The 15,849-nt window shown below is 42.9% G+C and overlaps 1 protein-coding gene across 2 annotated transcripts in view; it reads left to right on the plus strand.

Annotated features, from left to right (window-relative positions):
• LOC133418336 (kinesin-like protein KIF26A) overlaps positions 1-15,849 on the plus strand; it is a 97,838-nt gene that overhangs the window by 64,852 nt on the left and 17,137 nt on the right. For both annotated transcript variants that reach the window (XM_061706921.1, XM_061706922.1), the window contains 3 exons: positions 5,899-6,082; positions 13,420-13,576; positions 15,510-15,672. In XM_061706921.1, the coding sequence (XP_061562905.1) occupies positions 5,899-6,082; positions 13,420-13,576; positions 15,510-15,672 (504 nt within the window). The remainder of the gene's footprint in view (positions 1-5,898; positions 6,083-13,419; positions 13,577-15,509; positions 15,673-15,849) is intronic.

Here is a 15,849-nt window from a genome sequence, read left to right on the forward strand (position 1 = left end):
GTTACACTCTTTTAGACACATTTGAGGGATGTTGGCCAAGACTTTTAATAGTGTTAAAAGCATGTTAAAAATGATGTCACAATACCTTTAAGCTACACACATATATATACTGTATTAAGATTTGCAGGACTTCTGCTCTTTACCGTACTGGGGTAGCCGGCTCTTCTTCTCTGAATCTCCGTTGCCGTGGCAGTTGATCCAGCGCAATGATATTAAAGTTATCAGGCAATTTGACCGAACTTGTTTTCTAGGTGTAGGTTATCACTTTTAACCTACACTTGCCAGCCAATCAGAATCGAGTATTCACACAGACCGTGATAACACAACATAACGTAGCATAGTGTAGTTTAGCACAGTGTAACTTAGCACAGCATAGCAAAGCACTGTGTAGCATAGCACAGCATTGTATAGTATAACCTGGTTTAGCACAGCATAGCATTGCACAGCATAGTGTAGCACAGTGTATTTAGCATAGTGTAGCATAGCATAGTGTAGTATAGCCTAACATAACATAGCGTAGAATAGAACAACATAGCATGATGTAGCGTAGCATAGTGTACTCATTATAGTATAGCACAAAGTAGCATAGCATAGTGTAGCACAATATAGCACAGCATAATGTAGCAAAAATAGCGTGGCATAAAAATGATTTAACTAATACAACATTTTATGATGCTACATATAATGAGAGAACATAACATGTTAGTAACATTATGTGAAGTGAGGTGGATTAAAGTGACAAGATGAAATGTGACAAAGTTGTTTTTTTTAAAGGTGACCTATTATGGCATTTAATGTATATTTTAAACAGACCTTGAATGTCTTAAAAACAATCTAAAGCTTGTTTTTTCTACATAAATCATAAATCCAGCATGTGGGCCCTGTCACTAGTTTTACCGCTTCTAACCTCTTTTTCTGCGCCTCATTTTTAGGGAAGGGGGGGGTATGATAATGAGGCTCTGTGCTGATTGGCTCCCTGAATGACGTGTAGCAGGGGAGGAGCATAAACCTCGCTCCGCCAGAGCAGCCCGAGCCTGTAAATGATCACAACACTGAATTTTCACAAATGGCAACTTTATTGTTAAAAAAATAAAATATGAGCTGTATATAAATAACATTTATGCACTATTTAAGCCGGATCTACCCGGCGGATGCTGAACGCTGGCCCGGAGCCACGCCGGGCGCCCGGGAGCAGCGCTGCTGGAGCCGCGCGCATCACCGCGGCTTTAACGGGGGAATCTGACCGGTTCCGACCGGCCGGGACCGCAGGAACCGGCCTGGACTGGTAGCAGGGACTCCCGGGGACCGACCAGCGGAATGTCAGCCGGAGCTGCCCGGCGGATTCTGCGCGACGGGCGCCGCAACCCCACGGCGGGCGCACAGATCGGCTCCGGAGCGCATCCGCGGCGCATCTCCCGTTACCGGGGATCAAACCGACAGATTTGCCTGAAAATCTCGGAGGGTGAAGCTGGTCCAACCTGGGACAGATCCCCGAGGACCCAGCTCCCAAACCACCCGGGAACCTGGATGATTTAACCCGGATCCGCTCCGCCGCGGCGCAGCGTCCGACTGGCTGAAGGATGGAGCGCTCCAGCCGGCGGAGAGAGCTGGTTGTGGGCGTGGTTTCAGCAGCGGAGGCTGAACCTATGGAAATCTGCTCCTGTCGTTACGTAACGACAGGAGCAGATTCTAATCGGCTCAAAAAAAGGTCACGTGACACTGGGGGACTCTGGCCGGCGGGGGTCAGAGGCCTTGCAGAAATTCATGGTATTTTGTCTCCCCTGTGCTGGCAGGGTGAGGGGAGACCACTTTATATATGTTAAAACAAGAAAAAACGTGTTTTTCATAATAGGTCCCCTTTAAGTGAGATCCCAGACATCTGAACAAATGTGTCATTTACATGTAACTAGGGATGGGAATTGTTAAGGATTTACCGATTCCGGTTCCATTATCGACATCGCTTATCGATTAGGTTCCTTGTCGGTTCTCTTATTGATCGTCATCCAGTTATACATAGTAAAAATATAGTACAAATTACTTTGGTTGCATTAACACTTTTGTAGGAATCCAGCGTCGGGTAAACGGATGTCCTTTTTCATGAAATATAACCAAACTTTGGTGCGTTCTGCCTCAACCCCAATATTGGATGCATTCTGAGCCAAAATACGAAGTGCGTACATGACGTCATCACACAAATGCGTTAGATGTTGGCAGAACCTATAAACGGAATCGTTAGGCAGATGGATTAACGATTCCACAGAATCAAACTAGTGGTAGCCAGTTCCTTTCGCGAACCGGTTCTTGATTCCCATTCCGACATGTAGCTAGTGGAAACCCACAGTTTTATGGGTCAGGGTTTCATGACAGCTACATACTCTGTCTTACTGGAGATCTCTTTTCTATTAAATGTCAAAATGACTGTCTTTAAAAGTACGCGTAGCTTTTTTCACTCTTAACGTGTTTTTGCCGAAATGTGTAACAAAGCATTTAAAGTACAAATGTGGAGTCTGAATTATGTTCCAGTCAAAGATTTCCCTCCTTACCTTCTCTCTTCACCTCATCCCTTCCTCTCCTTTTGCCTGTGACTACCTTTTCATCCTGGGGGCTTCATCACTTTCCTCAACTGTCCAATTATTCCTTCTTTCCTTACTCGTGTTCTGTCTGTTTTATCTCCTCTGGCATCTCGTGGTCACCGCCTTTTATCTCTTGGCTTTAATTTTCTCCCTAACCCTGTCCTCACACTTCTGCCTTCCTGCAGACATAGTTTTTTTTTTCATTTCCCCTCCTTCTGTCTTATTCTGGCTTTTATCTGTTGTTATTTCTCTCTGAATAGAAATATTTTAGAGCTGGAGATGACAGGAAGGTTTTGTGTATTGTAGCAGAAGATAACCGTCTCTGTTTCTCTGTCTGACAGTAACCATGAGGGAACGTTGCCTGTTTTAGATCAGGTGGCCTTTCATCATCTTCATCATCCTCATCCTCATCATCCTCGTCATCGTCATCGTCATCATCATCATTTCAAACAAGTGGCATTTTGGGCCATTCATCCCAGCAGAACTGGTAGATGTGAGTCCATTCTGTGTGTCGTGTTCTCTTCAAACCTGGTTATCCAGTATTCTTCCATATCCAGTCTTTAACTTGCCGGTCGGTCTCCACAGATTCTTCTTTCCTCATGATGCTGTCTGTTTTGTAAAGTCCAACAGTCCTTCTTATAGCTAAGCAGCCTTACATCATGATGTTGCCATTCCCATGCTTCATTCTTACGGTGGTTGGCTGGTGAAAATGGACGTGTAGGTCATTGTTAAAGATCTTCTCGCCAAGGAAGGCTCTGCTGATCAGTTGGTCCTTGTTGTCCCAAGATGCAAGCTAAAAACCAAAGGAGAACATGCTTTTGCAATAGCTGCTCCAGAACTGTGGAACAACTTACTGGCCCATTTCAGTCAGACAACTCTGGCAGTAAGTTTAAAACACTTTATTTTAACACATAGATGTATTTGGTTTTGGAAGTTCGGTCCCATTCAAGCAAAGTTTATCAGGCTTACACATAAATACAGTGGTGTAGGTCATTGGTGAAGGTGGGCATATTAGAGAGAGGTCATTGAAGTTGACATTGTGTTATGCTGTCTCTAGTTTATTGGTTTCATCTCCTCTGGGACACTGATGTCTCCTTCCTGAACGCTATGATGAGCGTGAGTCTTACGAATGATACCCAAGAATGAATCACACTGTTGGAAGCCCACTATTAATTTCCTGATATCCTGACTTAATTTCTTTGGATTTTTCCATCATTCTATGCAATGAGCCTAATGTGTTTGTGTCACATCCACTCCAGCTCGCTACCTGCCTCACTCACCTGCTAGCTTCGCCTCCTCATGTCACTATGGTTTCTCCTGCCTTCCATTCCTGGTCCACATCTGCAATCAGCCCCGGGCTTTTACTTAAGCACTTCACTCCCAGCCAGTCACTGCCAGATAATTCTTGCGTCATGCTTGACTTTCCAGTGTTTTTCCCCGGACTGATCACCTGTTGCCGACCCTGCCTGTCCCTGACATGTTCCCCTGTCTCCTAACTGGCACTCTCCTACCATAGCCTTCTGTCCCCGACCTGTTGGCCTGTCTCCGTCCTGGCAATCACCTCAGCCTTCTGTCCCTGATCACGAGTTCTGCCTGAGCCTCTCTGGTGTCTGTTTGCCTCCCTGGGCTGTCTGGCGATTCCTCTGACTGACCGGCAGTGTTTAGGCTGCCAGGTCTACTCAGCGCTCAGCGTTTCTGGTATTCACTCTCCTGCCACTCTGAGCGTTACCACGATCCGGAGGACTGAACTCTGCTCTACTGCCTGCTGTGAGGTTGACTTTAATAAAGACTTTTACTGAACGCTCCGTGCTACTGTGCTGCATTTGGGTCCGCCACACACCCTTGTCAGTTTGAAGATGTCCCTCCAGTTAACCTAAATCAATTCAGTCAGCCAAACAGATGCTTCTAAAGCCAAAACGGGCGTGATCAAGCTCTTAATCACTCGCTCCTGAATATCCAGTCTTCATCCTGGACCAGCAGGTCTACGTGGTCCCTGAAGACTCGCTACTGATCCTGCATCAGCAGGTTCCTCTAACAGAGCCAAGGCTGCCGTTGTGATTGACAGATTCCATCGTTGTGATTGACAGGTTCCATCGTTGTGATTGACAGATTCCATCGTTGTGATTGACAGGTTCCATCGTTGTGATTGACAGGTTCCATCGTTGTGATTGACAGGTTTCATCTTTGAGCTCCTACCTTTATGTTCATGTGGTTGATTGTGAGATTCTTGCAGCTCCACTCTTGTGTAACGTATCTGGTGATGTGGGGACTGTCGTGTCCTTCACGTGTGGTCGTGAACTTATTGTTGACGTCATATTTCCTCATATTCTGGACTTCATTGCATCACTAGTGAGTGTCATTGTAGCAACGCGAGTGCTACGGGGCCCGACCGACAGGAAAGAAAGGACACGGAGTTTCAGTGCACCACCACTTTTCTTCACCAGATGCAAAAACTCTCACGCGTGCACAAGCACCTTCTCCAACAGCCCCCCTTGCTGCTGTGCAGCCACGCCTTATGAAGGAAGGCAGGGTGGAGAGGTTGATGGGACACACCTGTCCTCAATCAACCTGAGTGGCTGCTCCTCCACCCTGCCACAGTCATCAACGGACAAAACCTCAGAAAAGTGTGTACGCCAGACTTGATGTGTGCGTGAAGGACCGCAACTTTCCACTTTCCAGTTACTTTTTGAACATCCGACCGTGAGCATGTTTTTTGTGTCCCTCACTCTTTGTACATGAGGCCCCTGAAGTGATGAGCAGCAAAAATCTTATAAAATGTCTTAAAATATCATATATATTTTATATCAAAAACGCATATATATATATATATATATATATATATATATATATATATACATATACACATATATATATATATATATATATATATATATATATATGTGTATATGTATATATATATATATATATATACATATACACATATATATATATATATATATATATATATATATATATATATATATATATATATATGTGTATATGTATATATATATATATATGTGTATATGTATATATATATGTGTATATGTATATGTGTATATATATATATATATGTGTATATATATATACATGTATATATGCCTTCTTACCAACATGGTATTAACCATTAATATATATGCAGACAAAAAAAAAAGAAATGATAAAAAAATGTCTCAGTTTCAACATCTGATGTTTTTTTTATGTTCCATTGATTTATGAGATGAATGAATTGTTGTTGTTGCTATAAACTCATATAATTCACAATAGTTTTAGTCTAGTTCTTCTCTTTTTTGGGCTGACCTTCATTCTCATGACCTTTGATCAGCTGCAGAACCAAACAGAGCTTCGGGCCACCAGCGCCGAGCGGGCAGCGTTTTTCCTGGACACCGCTCTGGCAGAGAGGAGGAGCAACCGGATGCCGAGCAGCCAGGAGGTTTGGAGGAACTCCCACTTCCTGTTTACTCTGCACCTGTACCAGGAGAGGCACGACAAGAGCAACAAGGCAGCAGGTCAGCATCTGAGCCTGGAGCAGGCTAAGAACGTCTTTACGGTCCCGGGAGACATAATACAGAACAATGAACTAAGAAACTCTGTTTGACAAGACATCATTTGATGGAGTTGACTTGAAAAATGTTATGCAATTTATAAGACAGCTAAAATCAACTAATTGGAGGTAGATATGTGCCAAAATGCACCACCTTGTAGATGTGAAAATCCAACCAAAATCTGAATTTCTTCTGCTGTGAAGAAAAACCACCCAAGTGGACTGAATTTGAAGCTACAGAAGAAGATGGATCAAGTAAGACCACATGGAAAAAAATGTTTACTTGTAAGTCCAGATTTCACATGCTCTGAGTGCTCACAGAAACGTAATTACAGATATGCGGATTTCTGTTTACACATTTAACATTCAATGGAATCATTTATTTTTTTGCATTTGTTAACTTTCTACTATCTACTATACATTTCTATGCACATTCAGAGCACGTTTGTGTAAAAACTGGACTTACAAGTAATCCTTTTTTTTCTATAACTTCAAATTCAGTCCATGTGATTTTAATGTACCAGTTCAGATTATTGTGGAACAAGTTCTCACGTTTTATTCTACAAGTTCACATCAAATCCTCTAGTTTTAGTCGTGCTCTTCTGACTAAAATGTAACTTTTCTGGAGTCATAGTTTAGTGATGTAAAGTCATGTAAACTCCTCTAACCAGGAACATTAACTCTGCATGCAACCGTGGTGTCTTTTAGTTCAGAATTTAGCCAAAACATGAATTATAAAGTTGGTTTTGGCAGGTTAAACCTCATGGTACAACTTCATGTAACGTCAGCTTTAGCAATATAAGCATCATCAACTACACACACCACCACCCCCTCATCAGTCTTCTGTCTTTGTCTTTATGGACTTTACTGTCAACGATTTTAGTCTGACAGAATCCGTCTCAGGTCCCGTTAAAATGTGTTAGACTGTCAGGACATGAAGGACATGTCCACCCTCACATTTGTACAAGAAAAACTACAATCACACTGCAAACAGAGACATATTTGCAGTCTGGTTTATGAAACCGCTTTGGTCGCAATCTTTTGATTTCACGTCCATGACGACTCTGAGGGGTGAATGTTTTTGTACCACGTCTTGGTAATTTATGTAAAGCATTACTTTTATTTCTAATATGACAGATTTACAGTCAGCTCAGCCAGTAGCTAGTCGTTGTCACTTCCTCATCTTCAGGAGCTGGGAACCACAGCTAACTTTGATTGACATGTGGTGGACGTGTTCCTATCACCTTCCTCATCAACATGGCTGCGACCGCACGGAGAGAAAAAACTTCAAAACCGCTCCTCAGAAACCACTGGGTCACGTGACCGATGCTTTGTCCATTGTTTTTAGTCTCTGAGGGGTTTCCGACCAATTCAAAACTGCTGCTGGTCCTGGTGCTAGGTCGGTGCTAGAGCCAGTTCCAAACAGGTTCTTTAACGGATTGGTTTGATTTTCCACTGGCCGGAGAGCACCGAAGAACCAGAACCAAAATGCTGGATTCACACTGAAAGCGTCAAAAATCGCCTGTGGAGGCTCAGGACGACTGCCTCGCGCTGATTGCCAAAGTCTGTCGATGCCTGTCGACACCTGCAGTGGGCGAGGCTTTCAAGCTGTGCTGCAGAACTGGAGGGAACAAAGTGCATATAGTCTACACATATCTATATATAGCTGCACATCTCCAGTTTCCTATTTCACCATGGATCACACTTTGGGAAGCCTTCTTTATATTTTAGCGGTATTTCCGCGTAGATAAGAGTGAGTTTGATGCTCTTTATCAAGTTTGGTCCCAGATCAACAGCAACCATCCGCGAGCCGTTGGTCCCGGTGAAGCTGCAGTCTGTCTGCGGTGAACACTGACACACCAGGTCGTAGCGGATTTGGTCATATTGTTTAAACCAGTGATTCTTAACCATAGGGCCGCGGCCCACACTTGGGCCGCGAGCGCCATCTAGTGGGCCGCCAAAAAAATTCGGTTTTGTACGTGTGGGCCGCGAGGGCCGCGGGACTGCATAGCAACTCCCAACCAAATGAGGAGAAGACACTCAGCTAGCTGTACGTGTAATAGTAAGAGAAATGGTGTGTATTTACAGAGAAAATCCTTCATTTTGCACAGAGTAGGTTTAGATCCGCCAGGATTAGGGATCGATTAATTGGGTCTGCGCCCAGAGCGAGCGAGCACGGCGTGCTCATTTATCCCGACGCGTTCCCGGGGCCGGGGAGGTCGGCTGAGGCTGCCGCTCGGGCGGCGGCTCCGTCGTTACTGCTGAAGGATGGTAGATGTAGATGCGTGGGCTGTCGTGTCTGCTGGACTGGACTGTTCGGGCTTTCGAAAAAGCATCGGAAAGTAACTGCTGCAGCGCGACCAGAGAGCTGCGGTGCGGGCTGTGCCCGTCCAGCTGATCAGGCTCGGATGAAACCCGACACACTGAGTCCTGACAACTTATTAATGTAAATAACTTAAAGTAAAATCAAACTAAGTTTTATCCTCGCTGTATTTTTAAATATGCAACCCGGAATGGACAAATTCATCCTGTTCAGTCTTCCCACTGGGACAAAACCAGTGTCTCATACGTTCAGAGACCGTGGCGTTCAAAGTGCGAAAGTGAAACGCCACTGAAACAAAACACAAAGTTTTTCATCAAACATATCCACTCAAGTCTGAACTGAAGTCACAGAAAAATAAACTGACCATCTTAAAACACCCCGCCCATGTTTGGGTCCAGATACAGCTGTGAGGCAGCTTTCTCCACAGTGAACATAATTAAAACTAAATAACGTTCCAGGCTCATCAATGAGCACCTCCACATGCATATGAGAACCTGACACCATCCAGCCCAGATTTAAAGTCCTGACAGAAGAAATTAGAGCTCAGTTCTCTCACTGAACAACAGAAAGTGGGGGCATAAGATTATAAGAGGGGAAGAAAGAAAAACTGCAAAACTGTTAAATTGTTAAGATGTGTTTATATTAATTTAGTATAAAAATGTGTTGAGACAATTAACAAAGAAAAGGGGAAATTCAAACTGCTGGTAGAGAAATAAAATAAGATAGCATTTGAAAAATAAAATAAAATCTACTTTATTTTTAAGAGAAAAAATATGTTTAATTCAAGTTAAACATGTTAATTGGCAAATATGTACTTTTTTTAATATAACAGTCAGATGCAGATGTTGATACAACTATGAGGCTACTTGAATATATACACACACACACACACACACACATATATATATATATATATATATATATATATATATATATATATATATATATATATATATATATATATATATATATATATATATATATATATTTATATATATTTATTTATTATGATGTTCTGGACCTTCGCTTGAGTAAATTTTCTCTAAATGGACCTCTTAAAGTTTTAGTTGAATACCCCTGCTATACAATTTTAATATTTAATGGGCCCCGGGCCACTCTGTACTGAAAAAATTGGGCCCCAATGTCAGAAAGGTTAAGAACCCCTGGTTTAAACTGTGTTTTGTGATTAACAAGCACTGTTTTTAATTATTTTGGATTAGATTGATGTAGAAATAAAATCGTTTGGACCATGGAGATATTGTCATTACAGTAATCCCTGGTTTTTCGCAGGGGGTTACGTTCCAAAAAGAACCCGTGATAAGTGAAATTATTTTTACAATTATTATAGAAGGCTTCAAACTAAACCAAACTTGGAACTAAACCAGTGCTTCTCAATCCTGGTCCCCGTGGGCCCCTGTCCTGCATGTTTTAGATGTTTCCCTGCACCAACACACCTGATTCTAATTAAAGGTCCTCATTAGCTTGTCACCAATTGTGGAGATCAGCACCGCCTCGCACGTATTCCACTGCTCTTCTGATGCTGCTGCATCCCGACCCTGTAGCGTCTTTTTCTCCTAAAGCCACGGTGCAGGTGTGTTTTTTCCAGAGAAGAAAATAGTTATGGGTCGTTGTTGTCGCTCCTTTTTCTTCTGGGCAAAAAGATTCTTATAAACCGACATGCCACCATGGATTATATCTGAGACTGTAATGAACGATTCATCAAAGGCTCCCGTTCTTGAGCTGCTGCTGAAGCTCATTGGTCGTTCTCAGCACTGTTGCTAAGCAACCAACGTTATTGACACAGGAAGTGAAGAAGCGGGGAGACTGTTTAGAATGCAGAACATGGTGCACAATGTAAATCCATACAGTACCTGCTGAAATGAAGGCTAGAGGGGCATGAAATGGGAGCATTTAAAATAATGTTTTTATTTAAAGTAACTAAAAAGTTACTTTTCATAGTAACGCGTTACTTTTTGGTCTAAGTAACTGAGTTACTTTTTAATGAAGTAACTAGTAACGGTAACTAGTTACTATTTTTCAGTAACTAGCACAACACTGGTTGTAACTAAACCAGTGTTTCTCACTCCTGGTCCTCGAGTACCACTGTCCTTCATGTTTTAGATAGTTTCCCTGCACCAACACACCTGATTCTAATTAAAGGTCCTCATTAGCTTGTCACCAAGGTCTGCACAGCTCTGTTGATGACACAGGTACTTTTATCACGGTGTGCTGAAGCAGGGTAGCATCTAAAACATGCAGGACAGGGGCCCACGAGGACCAGGATTGAGAAACACTGAACTAAACTAAACTGAACTCACAGAGGTTGTTTAAACGCGGCGGTTGTGTAGTTTTGTAGGTTTGGGGGCCAGTGTAACACGAGTTTTCTTGGCCCAGAGTCGGTATCTCTTTGCAGAGGTTTGTTTCTGAGTCTGGCACCAGCACCGAACCAGCCCTGGAGGAAAAGTAAATACTTTCCTTCTCTTCCAGCTCTGCTAATTGGTTTCAGGTGGCGTCTGGACAGGATCTTTTAGAAGCTCACAGGTAAACCTGCCACAGCAGACATTTCCACAGTAACCGGTGTTCAGGCAGCCCTGTGTCCACAGCTGGAGCAAACCTGCAGGGATAACGAGGCGGTGGCTGGAGTCCAGTCGCTCAGTCACGTCAGCAGTTTGTGCATGTTGCTGATGCAGGTGGATCTTTAGCAGCATCATTACTCTGAATTACTGCAGCCACTTAAACAGCCTGAAACTCCTCCGCTCATTTAAATCAACACACAGAACTGATCATCGGTTTTAATGAACTGATCATCATCATTGATGAACTGATCCTCACCATTTATGGACTGATCATCACCATTGATGAACTGATCATAATTATTGATGAACTGGTCATCATCATTGATGGACTGATCATCATTATTGATGAACTGATCATCAATAATGATGGACTTATCATCATCACTGAAAGAAAAAAGCAACAACATTGAGATTAGCAGCTAAAAACAACATTAAAACTCGACGACACTCAGGTTTGATCATCATTATGAACTGATCATACGCGCTGGTGAACTGATCACTATCATTGATGACCTTATCGTCATCATTGATGAACTGATCACCATCATTGATGAACTGATCACCATCATTGATGAACTGATCACCATGATTGATGAACTGATCACCATCATTGATGAACTGATCCCCATCATTGATGAACTGATCACCATCATTGATGAACTGATCACCATCATTGATGAACTGATCACCATGATTGATGAACTGATCACCATCATTGATGAACTGATCACCATCATTGATGAACTGATCACCATCATTGATGAACTGATCACCATCATTGATGAACTGATCACCATCATTGATGAACTGATCACCATCATTGATAAATTGTTCATCCGCAGGTGTGCAGACCTCTAGAAAAGCAGATATTTTAGCAGTTTGTTGGTCTGGAACATATAGGTTTGTGTTAACACGATGCCAGGAGGAAAAATATATGTCAGTAATCCTATCGTTCTGGTAAGGGTTATAAAATAATTCCCAGTCTATCTGGAGTTCAGAATTTAACAGAATTGTTCACGACTGGAAAACACTCAAGACTAGAGCAGCTTAAACACAGCTTCATCCTAGATATGCTGCTATAGAGCTACGCTCTAGCTCTAGAGCTACGCTGCTGTAGAGCCACGCTGCTATAGAGCTGCGCTGCTATAGAGCTACGCTGCTATAGAGCTACGCTGCTATAGAGCTACGCTGCTATAGAGCTACGCTGCTGTAGAGCTACGCTGCTGTAGAGCCACGCTGCTATAGAGCTGCGCTGCAGGGGGACACGACATGATTACACTTGTAGACCAGCTAAGTAGTGCGGCTGTCTTGGCATTGCCCTTTGGTGCAGGTTGTGCTTCCTTGTTTTTTGCTTGTGTGTTTGGTGCCGGAGGTGGAAAGTGGGCTGTGGCTGTCCTGGCCCTTCTGGTGTTGTAATATTTCATCATTTTCTGATATCTCATTGTGGTTTCTGTTCTTCAGCGATTGTGTCTGATCTGCAGTTATTAGGTGTGACCTTAAGTGTCTGGGTCTGACCTTCAGTTGTGGGGTCCGAGTGCAGTTTTGGGGGCTCCCTCGTCCCCAGATGCCTCATCAACAATCCTCCCACTGATCACACAGCTTTTTTGTAACTACGTTCAACAGAATCAGTTGTTTTGAGTTCTGTGCTCTCTGCTATTGTGTAAAGGACAAATGTGAAATAAACTGAGATTGAGAGTTTTTTCTTCTATGATGTCATTGTTTGCCTGTTTCTTTTTTTTTTTATTTCTTTTTATTGACATTCAGCATTAGACATTTACATCCGATACATCATGTATGCATACATCTTACATCTGTTGTCTGTCCTAAATGTCGGGATAATTATTTTGTTTTATGTCCAAACAATGAAAAGGAACACAACCCACCAAAAACTACTATGTACAAGTGGGGAGTGATCTTTTCCACATAACACAATCATTGACTTGAGAAAATAAAATCAGGCCTATGGAGCGTGACGTAGTTGACCCAGTTTTCCCAGTATGAGGTGAATTTCTCCAATCTATGATTAATAAATGCTGTTATCTTCTCCATTTTATAAATGTCCATTGTAATTTCTATCCAAAGCTTTAATGTTGGGCTCTCCATAAAAATAATAATAGTCTAAAAATAGTCTTTTTACAGGCCACTAGCGGGATATTCATTAAATGTTTATCTCTTTTTGGCCAGTCCTGAGGTATGTGTCCAAAAAACATGGTCTTGCTCTTGAGGGGTATTTGGCATTTGAAGATGTCTTGTAGGGCTTTGTGTATCTCTTTCCAGTAATTCTTTATGAAGGAGGGTTAGCTTGTTTCAGTCTGGTAAATGATCCCCAGCTGCAAGCCGGTTACAACAGGCATCTTCAACTGGAACGTTATCTGTATGAAATCCTGTTTTTCTTTGTCTCAGCGTCCGGCCGGAGCCGTCTGCACATACTGGATCTCGGCAGCTGCGAGACCGACATCAGCAGGACCAGAGAGGGAGGCGGAGCTCAGTGCCTGTCCCTGTCGGCACTGGGGAACGTCATCCTGGCGCTCGCCAATGGGGCTAAGCATGTCCCCTACAGGTACACACCATACGGGGGTCCTGCTGAACCCTGGAGGGATGGGCCCGGGTCCTTGGGAGTGGATGGGGGATGACACGTATGAACCAGGATGACGAGCAGTCGCCGGTCATACTCAGGAGGACCTGGAGTGAAGAATAATGGCGCTTTTCCACTAGTATCTACTCAACTCGGCCAAGTTTCTTTTCCATAACAATTCAGCACCTGGAGAAGTAGGAGGTTGTAGAAGCTGCTGTGATGTATTTGATTGTGTGATCTAAACGGAGAAGACAACAACACTAAAAATGTAGAACCTGGAGGAGATGATATACAGGACTGTCACAGAAAATTAGAATATTGTGATAAAGTTTTTTATTTTCTGTAATGCAATTTAAAAAAAAAAAAAAAAAAAAAATGTCATACATTCTGGATTCATTACAAATCAACTGAAATATTGCAAGCCTTTTATTATTTTAATATTGCTGATTATGGTTTACAGTTTAAGATTAAGATTCCCAGAATATTCTAATTTTTTGAGATAGGATATTTGAGTTTTCTTAAACTGTAAGCCATGATCAGCCATATTAAAATAATAAAAGGCTTGAAATATTTCAGTTGATTTGTAATGAATCCAGAATTTATGACATTTTTGCATTACAGAAAATAAAGGACTTTATCACAATATTCTAATTTTCTGAGACAGTCCTGTATGTGCTGCTGGGTCTGTGGCTTGTGTTTGATACCAATTTAAAAAATGAAAGTGAGAGAAGCTTTAAGCGGCAACGCTTTTTTTAGTTTGTCTCGGCTGCTGAAAAGTCCGTTGGTAGCCGAGCAGCTATGAAGAGACAGAGCTCCTGGTAGATCTTGTCGTTCCTTATCGCCCGTCTAGATCCCTTTTTAATTCTCTCCTCAGCACCAGGTTTATGAACATCTGCACCTCAGAGTTGGATCATCAAACAGACTTTTGCCTTTCCAATAAAATGAACAAGAAGCCGTCAGAGTCTCTTTCTCTGATTTCCTCCTCCTGACTCAGACGTCTGACTCCAACCCCCCGACCAATCGGTGGCCTGTAGTGTGATGATGTCAGATGCAGCCGACTCAGCCGCTTAGAACCTTGGTAGAGTAGATACAGAAAAAGTTTTGACTCGGCACGTTAGACCCCTAGTGGAAAAGTGCAAAACCGAGGCGAGCCGAGCTGAGTAGGTACTAGTGGAAAAGCGCCATAAGTGTGTGTTTTGATGGAAACTGAGGTGTTTGTTGTCTGGATGAACTGATTGTATTTACAATCAGAAAATGTCACTATAATGCAGCGACAGAAAACAGGTGTGAGTCCAGAATTTTGCCTCCATTGAACCTCTCTGAGATGAGTTCTTCAGGTCGTCTCTAAACCAGTGTCAGAAAACAAGAATCAGGCCCTGTCGCAGCTCTCCCTGCTGCACTGGAATCACGCTGCTACGGCCTCGTTTTCCCAGAATCCTACCGATCACTCTGAAAAGAGAAAACAGATATGTGTACATCTGTGTGTGTGCGCACATGTGCATGTGTGTGTGTGCGCACGTGTGCATGTGCGTGTGTGCGCTCACATGAATCATGAAGGAGATTCTGGTGTCATTAAAACTGTTTGAAGCTCTGATTCTCTTTCATTCTCAGCACTTTAGGTAAAACAAGCTCTGAGATTTCTGATAGGTTCAGGTTCAGTGGTTGGTGCTAACAAGAACCTCATCTTTCAACAGCGTGTTCTTCATGCAACTCCGCTCCAGGTCTCTTCAAAGCCACATTTCCCTGTCAGCAGATCACATGTGGCAGAGGTTCAAAGTCCTCATTAATGTGAGATGAGAGCGCCGGTATTCTCTCTAGCCCAACGGCGGCGTGGTGTAACAAACGGACTCGGGTCTTCTGGGGGTTCTAGCAGCTGACTTTTTCTGGGCTAACGAGGGCTTTTTCATGTTTTATTCAGGGACAGCAAGCTCACCATGCTGCTCAGTGAATCGTTGGGAAACATCAACTGTAGGACCACCATGATCGCCCACATCTCCGACTCAGTGGCTAACTTCATGGAGACACTGACCACCGTCCAGCTGGCCTCCCGTGTCCACCGCACCAGGAAGAAGAAGACCAACGTAGCCACATTTCTATATCTGCAGCTCACTGAGGGTCCGAAAGACACGGACAGGGACAGCACACAAACCAAAGTTAATTATTGATCAATGACAGAAACAACAATGATAACGTGTTTATAATACACCTTTCTAGACCGAAAACCACTCTAAAGTGCTTTTAAAATACAGACAGCCTTT

Source organism: Cololabis saira, chromosome 18 (assembly GCF_033807715.1).
Source record: "Cololabis saira isolate AMF1-May2022 chromosome 18, fColSai1.1, whole genome shotgun sequence".
Classification (NCBI taxonomy): Eukaryota; Metazoa; Chordata; class Actinopteri; order Beloniformes; family Belonidae; genus Cololabis; species Cololabis saira.